Here is a 19,666-nt window from a genome sequence, read left to right as displayed (position 1 = left end):
TAAAACAAGTAGCTTTCTCAGCATAACAGTAGACCTTTTGACTATCATAAAAAGGGATGTCTTTTCTGTTAAACCTGCAACATACATGCATATTTTAGGACCTAGTATTTTATCCTGAACTGCTCAAAATTATATTTAACTGATTGGTTCTAGGTCAAATACTGGCAATTATCTCCCTTGAGTAACAGACTATTATATTATCTCGGCTGGAGCATTCCACACGACGCAGGAGGGGTTTTTGGCTCCTGTGTTTTTTAAGAATCCTAATTTTATCTTTTTAAGTAATGAGGGAAATATTTCTTAAGAATGTGTTTGAAACTTTAGACATTTGTTTCATAAAATAATACATAAGCCCATAGAAGAAGCTGAAAGAAAGGAAATTTTAGGCTGGGACTATTAAGTAGCTTAATCTGGAAATTCTAGAGTGAAGGCTTTATACAATGAGAACCCTTAAAAATGTTCATGTGTACAAGACACAGTCTAGTAGAGACTTGTGAAGACAGCCTTTAGTTATAAGGATGTATATCCTTTATGTAATATCATAGAGGTTTGTTTTTAACTGCTTCAAACATTGATGACTTATCTCTGCACTGCCATATACTGTAAAGGATTTTAATTACAGCTCATGATGCTCAGAGACCTCCTTTAATACTCATTTATGGAGGAGCTCTTTATTGATATTTGCTGTGAAAAAGACATTGTTCAATATTAGCATCATCTAACTATATAATGATTTTGGAATATACTATTTGAGTTACTACTTTAACCCATTGGTGAGCTTCTCACTACAGATTTCAACACACTTGTTTTCTCAAGAGCCCTTCTTTTTAAGTATTTTCTTCTTCATTTTTTACCACTAATATTTAGACATCATAAATTATATAACTGTTTTTCTCCTGAAAGTACTTTTAATATGTAAGCTGATTATTTTAACAGTTCATTTCAAACTATTATTATTTTCTTCACTTTTAAAGTTCCATTAAAATAGACAAGGGCAAACAACTCTTTGCTACAGTGATGACTGTATAATTAAATGGTGTCAAATACACTTCATGTAAATATCCTCCTTTATGGGTGGATGGAATTCTATAGTTAATGGAATCATATATTTAAAAAATTAACTATACTCCATTTAACTCATTCAAGTATATGCACTATATGTATATAGATGTGTTTATATCTTAACTACCTGTAGTCCGCTTCTCTCATTTCACTTAATAAACCATTTTATCTCTGTAGAGATGAGGTACAGTTTAATAATTTTAGATAACTATTTGTATTTATAATATTTGCGTTATATATAATTTATATGACATCAATTCTGGAACTGAAGAAAACCGTTCCAATTACTATAAACTCAATAAATCTGTGATAAACTCAATAGCACTGTATTTCTACAGTATTCAGTGGTGCATATGTAAAATGAACTAAGAAAATTTCTTAGTTTGCTATTGCACAAAGTTTTTCTATGAGTCTGACTGAGAGCCAAGACTGTTCTGGATGATCTGCTGTGAAGTACTGCTCATTCCCAGGTGTTTCTTATGTAAGTTTAAAACACTGCATGATGTGATTGAAATGACGGTGCTTGTTATCTTCCAGGGATACATCACCAAGACAAATATGTTCCCATGCTAGAATAAACAGCAAATTAAAAGACTGTGCAAATAAAACAACCAAAATCTATAAAAGCAGTTTTAAAAAAATAATCAGTTACAGGCATATTATTTAGTGTAACTTCAATTCGATTAGGATAAATATAAACTTAGATTTTATATAACAGAGATTTTTTTTTTTTTAGACTGTTCATCAACAAAGTAAGAGAAAAGGATCAAGACAAAGAAGGTCATCTGAAATACTCTCCTGTTTTCTAACACCCTTTCCACTGCCCACAGATCATAGATGGATCTTCTTTTGCTACAACTAACTACAGTGTTAAGAGAGTCACACTTCATACTCCTCTTAAAATATTTAGCATTTCCATTTTATATAGGGAAATACAGATTGTGTGTGTGTTGGTACATTGTTTTCCTTCCAAACTGCATTTTGCAGAAACACGCTTAACAATCGTGTTTGTGTTTCAAATATATTAGGGCCTGTTTGCTACCCATCTTTAACTGCAGTCTCTAATTTGATCACTAAAAATGTTTGTTTTTACTAAAACCAAAGTAAAACAGAAATGTTGCTTTAAAAGTATGCTTCAGGCAGCACTGTAGTAAAATGAGATTTTAAAAGGCTGGGTAACTGTATGACGGAAATGGATTTTATTCAGAAACCCTTGTGGAAGCAGTAAACTGAACTGCTGGAAGATGGACAGCTCTTTGCTGTCGGGCTCTCAAACTTGAAACGTGGGTCTACTCAGCAATCTGTATTTCTTAATGACTTGAGAGCCTCTGTAATCAACGAAAGGTATGTGCAAGTTCTTTTTCCCACTATTATAAGTGTTTGAATTCTAAACATGAGCACTCACATAATTCCTTGGTAATATTTCAATGTGAAGAACAACACAAACTGGTTCTCAACACCAGAAACAAAGCTTTGTTATTACTCCGAATACGCACACTTAATTCAATGACACTGCACAGAGCACTACAAAAATCTTTTGCTCTGTATTAAAAAGAGGATTATTTTCTGCTGTAAACGTGGCAGGTCTGAAAGGGGAGGTATTGGGTACTATCATTCCAGATACTACTGTGCATATCATAAATGACGGAGTTAAGCCCGTTTGGCTGTTTTGCCTGGGAAGAAATCCTATTCATGGTTTTCAAATGCTTTATCTTTTCCTCTAACCTTCATTCAAGAGATGAAGTGACTTTGAAAATGCATTTCTTGGTGTTCTGAAGTTTTTTAATTCTTTATGAATTAATTTTTTGTGTTTTGGAAGGATGTTAAATGGCATTACTGAACAACTACAATCTAAATACTATGTTAAACAAGCATTTTGCACACTTGCTTCCCTCAGTGTTTAATTTTTTTTTTAAATGAAATTGAGAGAAAAAAAGTAGAGGACCATCTTTAAGGGGCAGTTTTGCAGAAGGATCACTTCTCATGCCCCATTAAGATAACAGCTGCAGGCATCACCATAGCCAGTGGTAAGTGCAGCTTTCACTGCTCATCCCAGACATTTGTCCACAGACCTGGAGGGTGAGGACATGTAGTCATTTGGATTGCAGCCCAGTGCTAGTCTTTCTAAGGCTGGTTTTTCTCAACTGGTTTTGGCCAATCTGAGGGCGAAGATTGAAAAATGAACTTCCTCTGGCTACATGCTCTTGGCATCTCTCTTGTGCTAGCACTTGTGCTGTTACAGTTACACAAGAAGTTAGAGAATTTATCCCACTGAAAAGTCACAAAGAAAGCAGGTTAAAAAAAAGAAGGGAGCACATGAAGGCAGAATTGCTCTATGTGAAGCCCCAAGACCACCAATCGGTTCCAGGCTGACATTTTTCTGCTTGTTAATCTTTAGAACATGTGGGAAAGCTGCCCTGGTATGTCAGATGGATCTAGGACTGCAGGCCTGCCTGCATTTCAGTTCTCACGCTCAACAGCCTTGCTAAAAACAAGTCGAATGAGCAACAGAACTGTATCTTTTAACAGCCTCAATGAAGAGACCCCAAATTAACATAATTACCTTTTACTCAAGTCTCTTGTAACTATCAAGCCTTTAAGTTGATTTTGCTTTGAGCATCTACCTTAAACAGTCACGAGACATTATTTTCTCTTGCCGAAGCCTGTTCAAGTGGTTCTTGATTTGCTGCACCCATATTTGTAAGTTCACTATTCTCTTAGCTGTGCTGGTGCATATGCCAGCAAACCCATGGTATAAACGTAATGATAAAAATTATTCAGGTTAAATAAAACAATTACATATTATCACTCTTTAAAACTTCTTCTTTTAAGCCAAATCATTGCTATGATCCAGTCAACAGCTTAACCATCCAAACAGTTCTACTTGTACAACCAAAGGAGTGGTAAACTGCAATCATGGCAGGAAACTGCAGCAGTCTTTTAAAGTGGTTTTGCCAACAGAGAAAATATAATTTCAAACTATACTCTTACAACAATTTCAGTGTCTCTATACGGGAATATTCAGAGAAACTAAAATGAATTAATTACATTTGTTATTTCAATGTACAGTTCAAGTATATTAAACCTCATCTCAAAACCTACCATCTGGGAATAAGCAATCTCATTAAGCTTGTTTATATTTGAATTTATTCAAGAAAATTAGTCAGAAAATGAATTGAACAGTACAAAGACTTTCTTACTTTGAAATAAAAGTGACCATGCGTGGCATTTTTCAGGGAAACAGTTGATGTGATCTAAGCCTACTCATACCTAAATCTGAATGAATTTTCTTCTAAGTGCCATTAGGTCATAAGTGGGCTAAGCTAGTAAAAGGCAAGGCCACGCTACTTTTGAAGGGAGTAGCCATACAGAAATCTATTGCCCTTTAATTTACACAGAATTACCTAATAATATTTACTGAATCATATAATTTATCTATGTATTCTTATTTAGAATTTTAGTTAATTAAAATCTGATAATGGATGGGGGAGGGAACTTTTGCTCAGAGTCTTTTTGGTCAAATTGGCCTTACCAAATCACAGTCTTCTGTAAGGTATACCAGAACTCAAGCAAATTTGTGTGAGTGAATTGTCTCTCTCTTTGAAAAACTGACTTCAAAATAACAACACCTGTTATTACCTGTTTTTCATACAAGTTCTGGTATGCACTAGCTTCAGGCATCATGTCACAAAAACAAGAAAGTAAATGCACTGTTTTGAAATCCTGCACTACTCAGCTGGTTTTTGGTGACATTCAACCCAGCCTCAGTCTAGGAAGATCCACCAGAACATTTTCCCTATTCTATCCCACAGATTTTCTCCTTTTCAGAACTTCTCCTGCCCTCATTTTTAGACAGAAAGGCATCTTAAGAAATACAAATATGTAAAAAACGTTTTAGAGCAACTGTTTCCTAGCTTACTGGCCTCACGGTATTTCCTCCAGCCTCGCAGCCTGCAACACCTTCAAGACAGTCCACATAATTAAGTATGAATAAAACTTTTCTTTAGTTTTGACAATGTATTTGTTATGTTCTCTGAGCTTGAGAGCTATAAAGAGCTGTGTTAAAATCAAATGGTTTACAAATACACAGTATAAAGTACAGTACCTATTGAAATACTTTGCAGAATTTTGTCACAATGTAACTGCTACAAATATAAATGTGTAAAATACTCCAAATTTAAAGTATCCTCTGACCTCTTTTTTGTCTAAAGCAGCATATTCAGCTTCAATGCTTTCAGCTTCAGGATCACGTGAAAATACCATTCGAGATTCCAGGTTAAGAGCCAGCTCTTTGTGGTGTTGTTTCTCTGCACAGTCACATGGGGTATCTTTATTTTCATTTTCTGCAAACAAATCTCCACCATGTTTTACTAGAAGCTGAAAAGTAAAACAGCAAAGTAAATAGTTATTAACTACCAACTCTAATAATACCCTGAAGAAAAGACATGTCAGTTAAGAAGAGAACAAAAAAAAAATACGAACAAGGAAAACAGAAAGAAGAGACAAATATAATAGCAATGGTCTTTGGGAAACAAAGATTCTCTATTGTTACCAAATAAATTACTGCTTGATTTCATACGTAATTATACCTATAACCACCATAATTCCATGGAACCACAAAATCTCAGAAATATGTTAAAAGGCAACACTGTACGTTAATTATGTCTCTGTTAGGTTTTAAACACTAAAATTCTGCTCTACTGATATGGTCAGTGATCCGTAGAAAATGAGGGGCCTGAGGTCATCAAGCACCCAGCAAGATGGAGCTAGATACACCTTTAAATATTATTTATCTATGGCTATAACTCCACCATTCTTCCCAGCACTGGTACACTGGTGGTGACAGAAAATGGGAGAATCTTTGGGTAGGAGGGAAGATGGGGTACCAATTCACAGATAGCACATGACATAGCATTCTAGTAGCTCTACCTTATTTTTGAGGACATGAGAAAAGTGAAATGAAATAATTCTAATTCTAGTAATTCTAATAGGGTCTAGTATTGTGCATTTCGCCAACCTCGTCTCTTGCCAGTAACCCACCCAGAAATGCAGTCTCTATCCAATTGTGCTGCTCTCATTACCTTGCCAACCTTACCTCCTGCTATAAACTGATCTGATACAAGCAAGGACAACAAATGCCACAGATTTTAAAGGCCAACAGTGGACCATTTTGCTGATTTATTATGACATCTTTATAACATGTGCTAAACTTCTAATGATGGAGCACCCAGGACAATCATTCACTTCTAAAATGATTCACACTATTTCTAAATAAAACTATAATCTATAAACATTATCTTGCCTTCAGACCATGATGGCTGTAACAACACTATCCTGTGTTTTTAGCCAGGATATTTCAAAACTCAGCTTCTAATTTTTATACATCTAAAAAAAATAAAATTTCCCCAAAATGATCTGTTCTCCACATAAACTTTTTAGATCATTATCAGTCACTTCTTATTCTTCTCTTCAGCAGATCGTATTTCCTTCACCTGTCACTGTAAAATACAGAACGTATTTTATAAACCTGGAATCATTCTTGTAGATTCTTTGGAAACTTTTCCCACATTCTCCAAAATAAAAAGAAATGCAAACCCAAAAATACCACAAACCAGTGCAATAACAAGATTTAGATGAGAAGATATTAGTGTCATTAAGTATGACACCCTATTTTATCTTCATAGCAGAGTAACAGGCAGAAATAAAGATAGTACTAGGATAATTATCAAGATACCCAGCCTACAGTTACCTTCTTCTATCTAAACTTCTTAACATTGCCAAAACTTTGAGTTTCACATTCTGTCTGTACATTTTAAACTCTAACAGAAATTTAACTGAGGCAACTAAGGCACCTTCCGAGGAAGAAAAATAATAAGTATACTTGAAAGAACACTCCATAGACCTACGCAGCTCAAAATCTAATCCGCAAAATGAGGAATATGCAAATCAACAAGTTTTTAATAATGATGCCATAGTTCTCTGGAAGCACTGCTAAAAAGGCTTGTGTCTCTTAAGTAATTAAAAGGAGATTAATAATTTAAATAATCACATTAATATTTTAAACAACTGCAAAAATGCCATTTACTATCCCAAATATGCTCTGATAGAGTGGAATATATCTGCATCAAATCAAATCTATTCAGCATGAAAGTTAAGCCTTTTTTCTATTCAGTATTTTGAGGTAAGCACATTAACTTTGCCCAAACTATCGTTAGCACTGGGTTCCACACAGCTGTTCTGCTCGGAGGAGAAATTTAACACATGTGAATGGAGTAGCATCAAGACTGCACATTTGACTATCAACTCTGAACAAATCAACTAGTAGGTGGTTCACTAACAAGGGATTATGTTTGTTTTTTCCTTTCCTTACATGGGTGTGGTGAGGACAGGGGAATACAAGGCTGGAGCTTTCCTGAAAAGTTATGGAAAAAGGAAACGATTGAAGAGGAATGCTGCTCTGAAGTGAGAGTAACCACCACAAAACTGGGCAAAAGGCACTCCTGCGATTCTAAGTAACCTTCACTTTACTGGAGAGAGGGAAGATGACTTGAGGATTAGGCAAGTCAGTTTCTTATCTCTTTTTGTTTTGTTAAGAATTTTAATCCTCAAATACTTCCAGGAACAAAGAGATCATTGTCAAATTCCTTCACCAAGCTCTGTTTTGGGCCTTTCCGAATGTAGTGTTCCTGTGCATAATCCTGTTCCTGTTGAAGGAGTTAGAAGGACTACAAACTATACTGCAGGATTTAAGATACCTCAGATATTAATCTTAGGATCCAAGGTCCTCTACCCTATGGCAGGACACATAACAAAGTTTGAACTTGGGGGTGTATTCTATGTTTCTAATGTAGAAACCATGCCTAGTTAGACTACATAACTGTGTCCAAACTCTGGTAAATAGAGATCCACGTGGATCAGACTGTAAATTCTTCAAAGACAAACTGAAAGCAAATTAGAGTCAGAAATGGTTTAGTCAATTGAACGGTATGTATTGTCATGATAACATAACCCAGTTTATATAATTAAATGGGGAACTAGCAGTCTAGTAGCTGGATTCATCTAATGAATCATATCACAGACAGTGAGAAATAGAATGATAATTTGTGAAGAAACACAAACCATGAACTTTCATGATGAGTTTAAAACCAATTGATTTTACAGTCTGCAGTTAAAAGCTGCAGCCTGGCTCCAGAACCACAATTTCCTCTGCAGCGACTGTGATTCTTTCCAACATTGTAGTCTCCCTGGATCTTACTGTGTGAGCCCACTGGCTTCATGCTCTTGAAATTGAAACTTGTGAACAACTGTATCTACCTCTAATACCATTGTATAGCCCCATTTGGGGGCATGAAGGCAGAATGATTGAGGCAGAAGACTCCTTGCTCAAATCCCTTGTAAATCTGAAGTCTAAGTTACCTGGGGATCTCAAGTGTAGAGAGGGAGATAGAACACAAAGCAATAAGAGTTTCTGTGGATAATGTAATTGTTCTTTTTTTTTTTTTTTCAGTATATATTGATATGGGTCCAACTGTAAGCACTTTACAAATCAGTGTAATAGATGTAATATTTCACAAATGTGAGTAAGCAAGCTTGTAAATACCAGAAATTGAAATATGTGGGAAAATGGTTACTAAACTTTTCTTTTGTTTACCATTTCTCTACCAGAAGCACCCATTCTCATGTCAAATCGTTTCATGTGAGTGTTTTTCACCAACTTTGCTCAAAGAGGCTGTTAAATGCTAAATCCTGATATCTCCCATTTTCTGATATGACACGCACATTTGTCCTCTAATGTACAATAATGTTTAAAAGCAAACGGATCTTCTTGGGGAAGGCTAGATAGAACAACTATGACTGAAAATCCCTATAGCCAGAATTTATCAGGCGGCTGGATCGAACAAGTGGCATTAAAAAAGCGAACAAGAGAAAAGTACACAGTCCTTTGCAATTAATATTTTTGTTTGTTTATCAAATCTAAAAAGAATTAAAAGTTGACAATCAAGATAAAAGCAGTATTAACAAAGATGTAGGAGACAGCCTGATGTTTTTTTACATATCAATTGCATCAAAAGAGGCACTAAATCAATCATATAACCATACAAAAAGAAAGATTCATTCTAGTTGACAGGAAGAGCAAGGCAATACCTGTGTGTAATTCAGTTACCATTTACATAATTAGCTGGGTCTGAGTATAATTCAGCTAGCAAAGACCGCATGGTGACTTGCCTCCCTGGTGAAAAGTGTGTAAATAATTTCTAGGGACATGCTGAAGACAAACTGCTAGCGTGGAGCTTAAGGAGCTGTAACAACATGGGGCAGAGAAGAGAGAAGGTACAGGGGCAAGATTCAGGCTGTGATACTGGAGGTTAAGTATCAGCATCTAACAGCAGCATCCTCTCAACTCCTCTCAGTACTGAGCAGGGGAGCAGAGAGACAAGAGGCTTAAGTTATAGCACAGAAAATGACATAAGGAAGCTGAGTTTCCATTCATTAGAAGCTCAGAAAACTAGGAAAGATGATCTTTATACTAACAGAATGAAAGAAGTGTTGGCTATTGGAAATAAAAAGACACTATCTAAGCCTTTAAAGAGGGGACTAATGAAAAAACAGAAGCTAAAGAAGAGCATTCAGTTCAAGATGGTGCACAGCTAAGGCTGGGGAATTGAAATGACAAATTTTAAATGAGAATTTTCAGACAATATCTGGAAACTTGACAGAATACAATCAGTGTAACAAAGTAATACCACAGAACATACTATGTGAGAATCACAGAGAAGTTGACAGTATTGGAAGGGTGGTGCTATTTACCTTTTTTAAAAAAACAAAATGAACTCACAGATAAATAAACTCTGTCAACAAATACCAGAGGATCCCAGTAGAATGCAATTCTAGACTTAAACAAAAAAAGCTTTGGTGACCACCTGACCAAAATTGTAACAATAGAAGTGACACATTGACCAAGAACAGAAATGCTGCAAGGGCAGAAACCACAAAAATAAAGGGAACTTCAGTCACTGCGTCTCCTAAGTATATTGAGAAAACGCTATGCTAATACATGATGCTTAAATTAAAATTTCAGACTACATAAGTGACTGAATAATAGACAAAATAGTTAGCAAACACAAGAGAAGAAGCAACTCCTGACTTTGTCCAGAGTAGTCTACAAGACTTAATTCAAAATGTTAACATCAAAGAACCACTCAGTAATGATGCCCAAAATGTACTTAGATTCACCATTCTTGCAGAAGCAGAAAAAAGACAAATAATCCTCTGCTTACTTTCAAAAAGTGGTACTACATAAAAGCATGGAAAAAAATTCTAGAAACATCAGAACAATCTGTGATGGTAGAACAACGGGACAGAATCGTACAGGAATTAAGAAGCTGAAGTTGTCTCCAGATGAAGAATACATAAAGAACAAAGTCTGGAAAAGGTAAATGTAAAATCACAATAAAGAAGGCTCTGAATGTTTTTTGAGCAGTATGCCAAGTGCATAAGAACTTAGAATAAATAATTTTAAAACATCACACAGCAAATCTGTCAATGTGTTTCTAAAGTTGGTCACTGGACAAAGTGCAAAAGCAGTCTCAAATAACATAAAGCAGAAAAGTGACATGAATCGTTGGAGTCCAGATTCTCTGTGGATGTACCACACATGCTTTATGAAGGACACAAAAGAAAGTCTGTTTCAAATTGAAGTCTCAGCACAAGAGGTTCTAGAACAACCAAAAAACCAAATATTAATATAAATACCCAGCACCAGATGGTACTTATTCATGAGTCCTAATGGAACTCAAATATGAAACTTCAGAACTATTTATTATGATATGGAACTTCTCGCTTAAATCTGTCACGGTACAAGATTAGAAGGTGGTAAAAGTAACACCAATACTAAAAATAGCTCCAGTTTTTACTGCAGAGAGGTCACCAGTCCCACAGGTGCTAGGACCTGACTGTTTAAGATATGCAGAAGTTATCTAGAAAAGCAGGTGAATAATGAGGTGATAAACTTTGCTGATGATATTACGTTAATGAGTGTAGTCTCAATAAACATGAAGTTATACACAGAAGAAAAATAACCTAAATTTTACATATAAATGCTGAACTCTGAATTAATTGTTACCATTCAAAATACAAGTCTTGATGTTATAATAGACCAGCTAATGAAAATGTTAGCTGTTTTTGAAAATGTTAGATGTCTGTTCTTGTGTTCTTTAAATTAAATTACCAGCACAATTAAATACTAGTCCTCATTACCTGGTATAGTTTAAAAATAAATTTGATGGGAGACCTTCAAAGTCATTATGATTCCCAATTACTCATTACTATCCACTACTTTCACAAACATTAAAGTAATTTTTAATTTGTAAAAAGGTAATTATATTCAAGTATGTTAGCACAGATGTATGGCATCCTCTAAAAAAGCTGGATACTGTAAATTAAAGACACCAAACCTGTTCTTGAAACATGGACAGCATTTCCCATTTGCAGCTACAGAGCAGAATAAAAAGAGCTCTAATTTTCTCTCAGGCAGTTATTTCACTTCTCTTTACACATGTAAGTATGCCTATGCCTACCTTTAAAGCTTTTTCTCCAGTGTTACAGTGTTGTAATTATTTTCAGTTTTTATAAGCCTACATGTGTCTTCTTCGTGCTGAGGAGTTTGTGTCATGAAGTTAATGTATATGTAATCCAGTTTTTTCATTGTTCTCTACAGACAGTGTATGTTTTTGCCTGTTTATCTTTGTAATTTTTCCAATTAATGAAAAATAGAATTAAAAAGTTAATTCAATATACTATATCAGATTTTTTCACCCAAAACAGCTTTGTGAAACACTGTGCATGTCATTTACTAATAGCAGTATATAGAGTTGGGATTATATATGAACTTTTACCTCGACACAGGTTTTCATCCCTGAGGCAGCAGCATAGTGCAAAGGTGTATTTTTTTTGTTATCAACAGCATCAATGGCTGCTCGTTCATATTGTCCTTCATCCAGCTTTGCTCCCTTCCACTTCAGGATCATTTGCAGACAATCTGCTCTTCTGCAGTCATCTTCTGAGGGTCGTGTCAGGCGAGGATGAAGAGCTCCTTCTGAGATCATGATCTGAGGTCCCATACACAGTAAGTGCATAGATGTCTCATTGTGCACATTCCGTTTATTTGGGTTACCATCTCTAACAAAAAGGAAAGTTCTGCAAGGGGGGGGGGAAATAGAAGAAAAATAATTAGCACACAGTTCCACTCATTTCCTTGAAGTGGGAAGGGTCTATTATGACAGCTCTCTTTTCTTGCCAAGATTTTGATTAGCCATGTTAGTGATAAACATTCTTAATAAATAATTACTACTGGACAGCTCTCCTCCATTTCTCTTAGGAGTCAAGAGCCAAGATCTGGATGAATTACTGAAATACCATTAAGTACCATATATAATTACTTTGTCAGTATGTGACAAATTTTAGTTGGCAAAGTTTATTCTACAAGTCTGTGTTGTATTGCAATAAATGTTATTAAGTCACAAGATTGATGAAATAGATACTTTCTTTTTTCTACTCTGTGTCCTGAATAGTAGTGCATTTGGTAGTTTGCAAATAGATAATGCTAGAGCAATTTCTTAAAAATTCATTCTCCTTTCCTGTATCTTTAGTCAGATGTCAAGGCAGTACTTACCGCTTCTTGAAAATATATGAAATACTTTTCCTGCTAGCACTGCATGCATTGAGGCGAGACTCTGTTTGCTTTCTCACTCTAGAATATATGGAAGTGCAATGTAATGCAAACCCTCACCTATGCAGATGACAGAGGCTGGCAAGAATTCAAGTCTTCTCTTGAATGCTTTAGAGGCAGTTCAAAGTGGATAATTAACTATACCAGCAAAAAGGATCAGCTTAGGAATGAAAGGGAAAAACCAGACTGATTCCTGGAATCAGAACTCTGATTCCTGACAGCTCCTGAGACAACGCAGCTCCTGCTGCTTCTTGCCAGAAAAGAATTATAGAAGTTACAATCCAGTTCTGAAATGGAAGAACTGAGACATATCATACAAGCCCTGTGAATTCAAACTTGCTTTAGCCTTTTGAGGTATACTAAAATAATAATTTTTTTTCTTAAGGGAGAGTGAATGGTAGGAAATGGCAGAGAAGAAAGACCGTCTCTTTGTAGGACGGGGGTCAGAGAGAGAGCAATGGTGAAAGAACTCTGTGTGAAGGTAGGAAGGACAGTTCCCAGAGAAGTAATACCAGGCTAAATGAGAAGCATGGCACATATGTTCAAGAAGTCACTGCAGAAACACTTGCACTGTTCCCATAAGCCCCCTCACACATAAAACCAGGAGAAGTCACTGTTCCTCCGCTCTCCAGGCTGTTCCCTGACTCTGAACAGTTTGCAGGTATGAAAAAAACAGTTATTCTGGAATCCTCATTAAGTCAATACAGGGGACCAGCTTCCACCCTCCCTGCCCTCACCCCTAAGACTAATTAAAAACAGTTTCAATCACTTTCAGTTTAAAACAGGCAGCTCAGCCACCTGAAGGCAGGCACTGCCTAAACACAAAATCAGACCATACTGCTCTTGGTGAACAGTGGAGAGCAGAAGAACTTGGTAACCAAATTGACAAAAGGAAACGTTATTTACCTCAGTTATTGCCTTATGCTACTGTTACAAGTCTAAATGCCACCTCCCTTTTCTGTTGTCCCTGAATACATCCCACCAGGAACTACATGGTAAGCCTTTCTCTCTCTGAGTTCTCCCATGCTTTGTTCAGGGCAAAGAATAATCCTGAGACTATTTTATTAATAAAGAGGCTATACAGGGTGGGTGTGGAATTTCCCTTTCAGAAATTTTTGAAAACAGACTGGACAAGTATTTCAGTAGAAAAAATTAGGCACAGCTGATCTGGTCCTGCGATGGAAAGATGTCTTGATGATAGCCATTTGCTCAGCCAGATTTCTGTCCTTTCCTCCCTCTGAAAACCTCTGAACAGTTTGAGTTCAAAATGAAACTTATCACTAAAATACTGCTCTTTTAAATAAGTGGTAACAAAGTATTCAGAGGAAAAGATAAAAACAAAACAGTCTCCTCTATGTTGCCTTATTTTGGCAGCAAAAATGTTCCTTAGAGAAATCTCTCTTTCATTCCATGATAGCTGACACGATAGATGCATTTGTTAAGAAATATGAATATGCCAAACTTGAGATTAAGATTTTTGCCTTGTTGCCAAAAAAGTGATAGGACATTTTGTTTGCTTGGGTTTCTTTTGTTTTCAGAGGAAAGGGATTTAGCAACACAGGCAAAATGCTTCACAGCCAATTACATAAAACGGTAAGACTAACCAGTACCAAACAGTATCCAAAATGAATTTGCTTGTTTGAATTGGCTTTACATAGTATGAAACTAGAGACAGAAAGAAAGGAGGGGAAGGAAGGTGGGAAAGAATAGAGAGACAGAAGGAGGGAAAGGAGAGGGACGGAGGGAGGGAGGGACAAAGGAAGGAAGGGAGAGGAAGGAAGGCAGGCAGGCAAGCAGGCAGGAAGGAAGGAAGGAGAAAGATAACTCATTGGAGGACAAGGAAATTAATTCTATAGAGGCACTTAGATAGGAAAATGCTAGATGCCTTAGATACGAGGTTTTGCAGGTACCCACTGCAAAACCTGGATATAGAAAATACAAGGCTAAATCTAAGTCATCTTGGTCTCTGTGAGATGTAACTTTGGAGACTCACTAAAATCTGAGTTTCTCTACTTTTGCAATAAAATCTGTTCTATGGTACACCAGTACCTTTTCTTCTGTTAACTCCCTTTCACAATTTCATTTTTTATATTTTTACTTCAAGTAAAGATCACCCCCAACTTAGTCTTCAATGCATTTGTAAACTGCAGTATGAACAGAAAAATGTGAAGTTGTTCATTTTTCAATACAGAGTCCTTAAGTCAAGAATAAATAAAGGGTTTTTTAAAAATTTTATTACTCCCTCCTCCCCCTACCCATGGCATTTACTATCTATATGCCTCCTAATGTTCCATCCCAAAGCTCTTGCACGTTCCTTAAGAAAAAAAAAATAGAGATCACAGCACTGGGAAGAAAGAGGCAGTGGCTAAAGACAGTAGAAGACTTCATGTGTGGCTCCTTTTTCAGTAGGTTTTAAAACTAGATAACACTGATGTTCAAGTCAGTAGGCCTAGCTATTTTTACCTGACGTCTGTAACACAAAGTTTGTAAAGGTAGCAGACATCCGTTATCTTCAAATTCGCTGGGGAATGAGTAGAGAAGAAAGGGTGATAAAGAAGGGGCCAGAACCCTTCTGCAATCATTACAGTGGACTGCGGTATGGTAGCATAAGTACCAGTTTTCTGACTGCAGAATCATTCAGCAGGAATCCCTGAGGACATACAAGCGAGGAAGTATCGAGACTAAAGGCTTCAGCTGGCACGAAGGCACAGCACCAAGCTTGATGTACGAAGCTAACAGAAACAATTCAGTATTGCAAAGTGGGTGGGCTTTGTCTTTCACATCAAGTGCCTGAACTCTATTTCAAAGTTTGCACTTAGACTGTGTAACATGCTGGATGGCTGCACTAATTAGACCTGCATATTTTGAATGTCAGGAGAGTCCTTTGGGTATTTGTTAACCACATCTTTTCCTCCCACTTCGAGTTGCTTTATATTCAACAGACTGATTCCTGCTACTTCTCCAATTCAAAGTAAAATGGTACTTTAAAATTCAGTGAAGAACTGTCTGTGGTTTCTGTATGACACTGAACCAGGGCTTGAGGTTTTTTAATCACAAGACGACCTTCATTGCCTCCTCCCAAACCAGATGAAGTTTCTCTAGTATCTTTAGCTATCTAATCATTACCTTCTAGGCTTGATAATATTATAAGGTACATGTCTGTTTTCAATATTTAGCTCTTTATCATCAGTGGAATTCCATGCTGTGGTATTTTAAAGCATGTGATTCACTCCCGAATCAGGTTACAGTGCATCTGATTTCAGAATAGCGCAAGGTTTTTGTGGTGACCCATGAAAGCCGTCAATCACACTTTCTCTTACAGAAGAGTATTCTATGCACAAAAATATTCATAACCTCTGCTAACATAACAGCAAGATTAACAGAATCCTATCAATTAAAGAGACCATCCTGCCTATATTAATCTCCTCCCTTTATTTTTTTAAAAACCTTACTGTATTTTTCCCAACAATGCTGCCAAAATTCCCTTTAATAATCTGAAGCTATGGGTATTTCATCCCTATTTGACTGACTATATGCTGTAACCTATTAGTTTTCCATTACTAAGATTTATGTTGGTTTATAGAAGAACCTTTGTAGAAGACACAAATGCTGAATGGATACAAATGCTCTCCCATAGCTCAAGGTAGATATTTCACCTTATCCTTAACAGTTCAGTGATGAGATGGTTCTGCCCTAGGCTGAAACTCTGTGCATAAAAGTAGAATTTGAAGGCTGTCAAACCAGTAGCTCTTTTTAAACCCAAAATTCCTCTCTAAAGGGTTAAACAATAGTTTAAAAGGTAGCTTTAGTAGTGAGTAACTATTAGTATAAATTTTTCCTCCATAAAATTAAGGAAATTAAATAAAATAAATTCCCAATTAAATAAAATTGGGAAAAAACAATAAAACTCTTGTTTTAAGAAGTTATGTATATCCTAAGCTAAAATGAGAAGCGCTTACGTCCTGCCTGCTTGCAGATTCTCTGTTCTTAAACAAACAGAAAGGCACTTTTCTGTATTAACCAAATGATGAAAAGCTCTAGGATGGATTTACATCTTTTAAAGTGTCATTGCACTATTTTACTATTGCTTCATAGCACAAAGAATACCCCTACTCAAAGAAGTTTATCAGCAAGGCAGATTTTCAACCCCTGCACCAGGAAGTATCAGCAGAATTTTTTTTTTTCCAAGAGAGAAATCCAGAAAACCTCCCTAGAAGGCTATTCCCTTACCTAAGCTCGACATTTGCCCTTCTGTCAAAGTTATCTGCTAAAAAATTGTCCAACTGTCTCTAAATATGTTGAGAACTTCAGTAAGAACCATATGCAAATTTTCAAGAAAAATTTTGTGGCATTTGTAAAAAAAATTGTTGCGCTTGGGGAAAAATTAGGTTTGATTACTTGTTCTCCTTGCTTGTCACTCAACTTCTGTGTCTCATAAATGGGTGTGACAAACACCAGAACTGCCAAAGGCAACCAGCCACCTCACTCTGGATACATAAATGGGCTTCGAAGTGCCACAATATTCCCCCTTATTCTCTCCTTAATCTCTTCTAAAAGTCAAAGCATCAGCTCTTCAGTGTAAGGGGAAGTCAAGCCAATGCTGAAAAGCCCAGCTGAACCCATGACTTAAAGTTCAGAGAAGATGACTAATATCCAAAAAAGGGTAAATTAATATATTTTACATCCACAAATTCATTATTCAACAGGGCCCTATTTTTACCAGTGGTATTTGGCGCATAAGACTTTCACAGAGCAGTGCTATAGACCCCTGCAATTTGGCTCACTACTTCAGAGGTATAAAAAGCTAAATTTTGCCTGGAAATGTACTGATAAAGTGAAAATATGCATTGCCTAGGGGAAATACCACTGAACCACAGGGCAGCCAGACTTTACTCTAGTTGCCGTTTCCAGATTTTTCTTCAAGCTGTAGCTCTTCGCAGAATCCAAATTTGAGGTGACAAAAGCATGAAAAAAGTGTTGAAAAAAGTGGCAAAAAAGAAAGGGCTGCAACATTCACACCTACTACTATCTGTATTCGCAGAAAAGCATCAAGAGACTCAAGATCGCAAGGCTGTGAACTTGAATAATAAATAACTGGCACATTCCCTCGCTCCGGGAAACTAATCAACACAACCGTTTCTTCAGGTTTTAATAAAATCTTTCATGTTTGGGGCATGAAAACCACCATATTTACAGTCTCTTTGTCTCTCTAAATAAATGATATATATTTATAGCTATATGTATGTATACACATGTATATATAAGTATGCATATAAAAACATATGAAAATTTACCTATGTATATAAAAATAAAGCCAAAATAAAAACTAGTGTACAATGAAATTATAAAGGTAGTTCTGACAGCTGGAGACTAAAGCAAGTCTGAATATGCTCAAAGATTTACTGATTTTTGAATGCAAAGCACTTATGTATACTATATAAATTACACAGCAAATCGCACTGTTGCTTTAAGGAAGACAAGTAAGGTACTAGAAAAAGGTGAGCTGCAGCAACAAGGTAAACTAATCTGCACAGGGTTCCCTTTCATAACATCCCCTCTGATCCTTGAGTTAGATAGCCTGTGCAAGTCCAGCTTGCTATTAAAAAAGCTACACTGCGAACTCCAGTGCAGGCATAAACCTAAAGCTCACAGCTTTCCGAGTTACAAGAAGTATGGATAAGCCATGAGTTAAAAAAACATACAGAAGACCCAAGCCCTGTTACCCAGTAATTTACATCTCATATGCAATGAATTAATTCATACAATTATTGAATCATTCAGCTTCTAACACAGTAGGTTAATACTGATGCATTAAAACCTTGAATAATCATAGTTATTTAATTAACTCAAAGTACTTTTTCCCCCAAATGTACTATAACAAAACAATCACAGTGTACAAGCAAGCACTTAAAGAAATCTTTTTAGTCATTATTGACAGCTGTATAGAAGAAGTATGAGCTGGTTTAAATAATTTTGTGAAAAGCAGTATTATTTACCTGATGTTGAAAGCCACATCTAGTAAAAGTAATTATTGATATTTTTATTCATTATATAGTGCTAGAAAATTCTTTATTAGTACTTACAGTTTCTTCTCTGTTTCATTAAGATTCTTAAGCTTCTCCTACAGCCCAGGAAATCTCCTGCATGCAGCAAAAACCTGGGCAGGAGACAGTGACTATTTCTATTCTAAGATAAAGAATCTGCTGACAGATCATTAACCATTTACCAAAGAAAAAGCACAGACTATTATCCTGACTTTTTATAAGTCTTAAATTCAATTGGCCCCTTGCCTAAGAACTGTTACCAACACTACCAGAATTCCCATAAACACTAGTAATATCCTGCCAAAGTAAGGAGCGAGGTTATACCAGTGGTGATTTGGGCTAACAGCAAAGGAAGCATCTGAGCTGTCAATGATACCGCCTCCACTGCTGATGGAAGTCTGTGAAGAGCTAATTCTTCCTTCTGAAATTTGAAGTCTTCACAGACATTTCAAGATCCCTTACGTCAAGTACACCACTCTGGCCTCAATTCTGTATCCTTCCTAAACAGAAATGCCTCCCATTTGTTCCCATTCATATGACTCCTATCAAGTATGGTACATCCAGCAAAACAGGTTAAATCCATTTCCTGAGTACTCGAACGATTTCTGCAGATTTTCAGAGAAAATCACCAATTTGAGAACCAAGTCCATATTACGGCACATATGAATCATGTCTTTTACTTAGAGCAATCTAAGGTTCAAATGGAAATCTTTGACTCTGCCAACATATGCTCTTCTGGGCCTGTTTCACTTACGGGCTTAATGTAATGCTCAGTACAAAAATACTGCCTAGAACGCAAGCACGGTCTTCACTCTGTCCTAAACTGGCTCTA

At 36.3% G+C, this 19,666-nt stretch overlaps 1 protein-coding gene across 3 annotated transcripts in view; it reads right to left on the bottom strand.

Moving 5' to 3' along the window:
* ANKIB1 (ankyrin repeat and IBR domain containing 1) overlaps positions 1 to 19,666 on the bottom strand; it is a 97,776-nt gene that overhangs the window by 32,733 nt on the left and 45,377 nt on the right. For all 3 annotated transcript variants that reach the window (XM_075492805.1, XM_075492806.1, XM_075492807.1), the window contains exons 3-4: positions 11,958 to 12,258; positions 5,257 to 5,439 (exon numbers count right to left, since the gene is read on the bottom strand). In XM_075492805.1, coding sequence (XP_075348920.1) covers positions 5,257 to 5,439; positions 11,958 to 12,258 — 484 coding nt within the window. The remainder of the gene's footprint in view (positions 1 to 5,256; positions 5,440 to 11,957; positions 12,259 to 19,666) is intronic.

Source organism: Mycteria americana, chromosome 2 (assembly GCF_035582795.1).
Source record: "Mycteria americana isolate JAX WOST 10 ecotype Jacksonville Zoo and Gardens chromosome 2, USCA_MyAme_1.0, whole genome shotgun sequence".
Taxonomy (NCBI): domain Eukaryota; kingdom Metazoa; phylum Chordata; class Aves; order Ciconiiformes; family Ciconiidae; genus Mycteria; species Mycteria americana.
The sequence above is the reverse complement of the archived record's forward strand: the minus strand, read 5'-3'. Positions and strand labels throughout refer to the sequence as shown.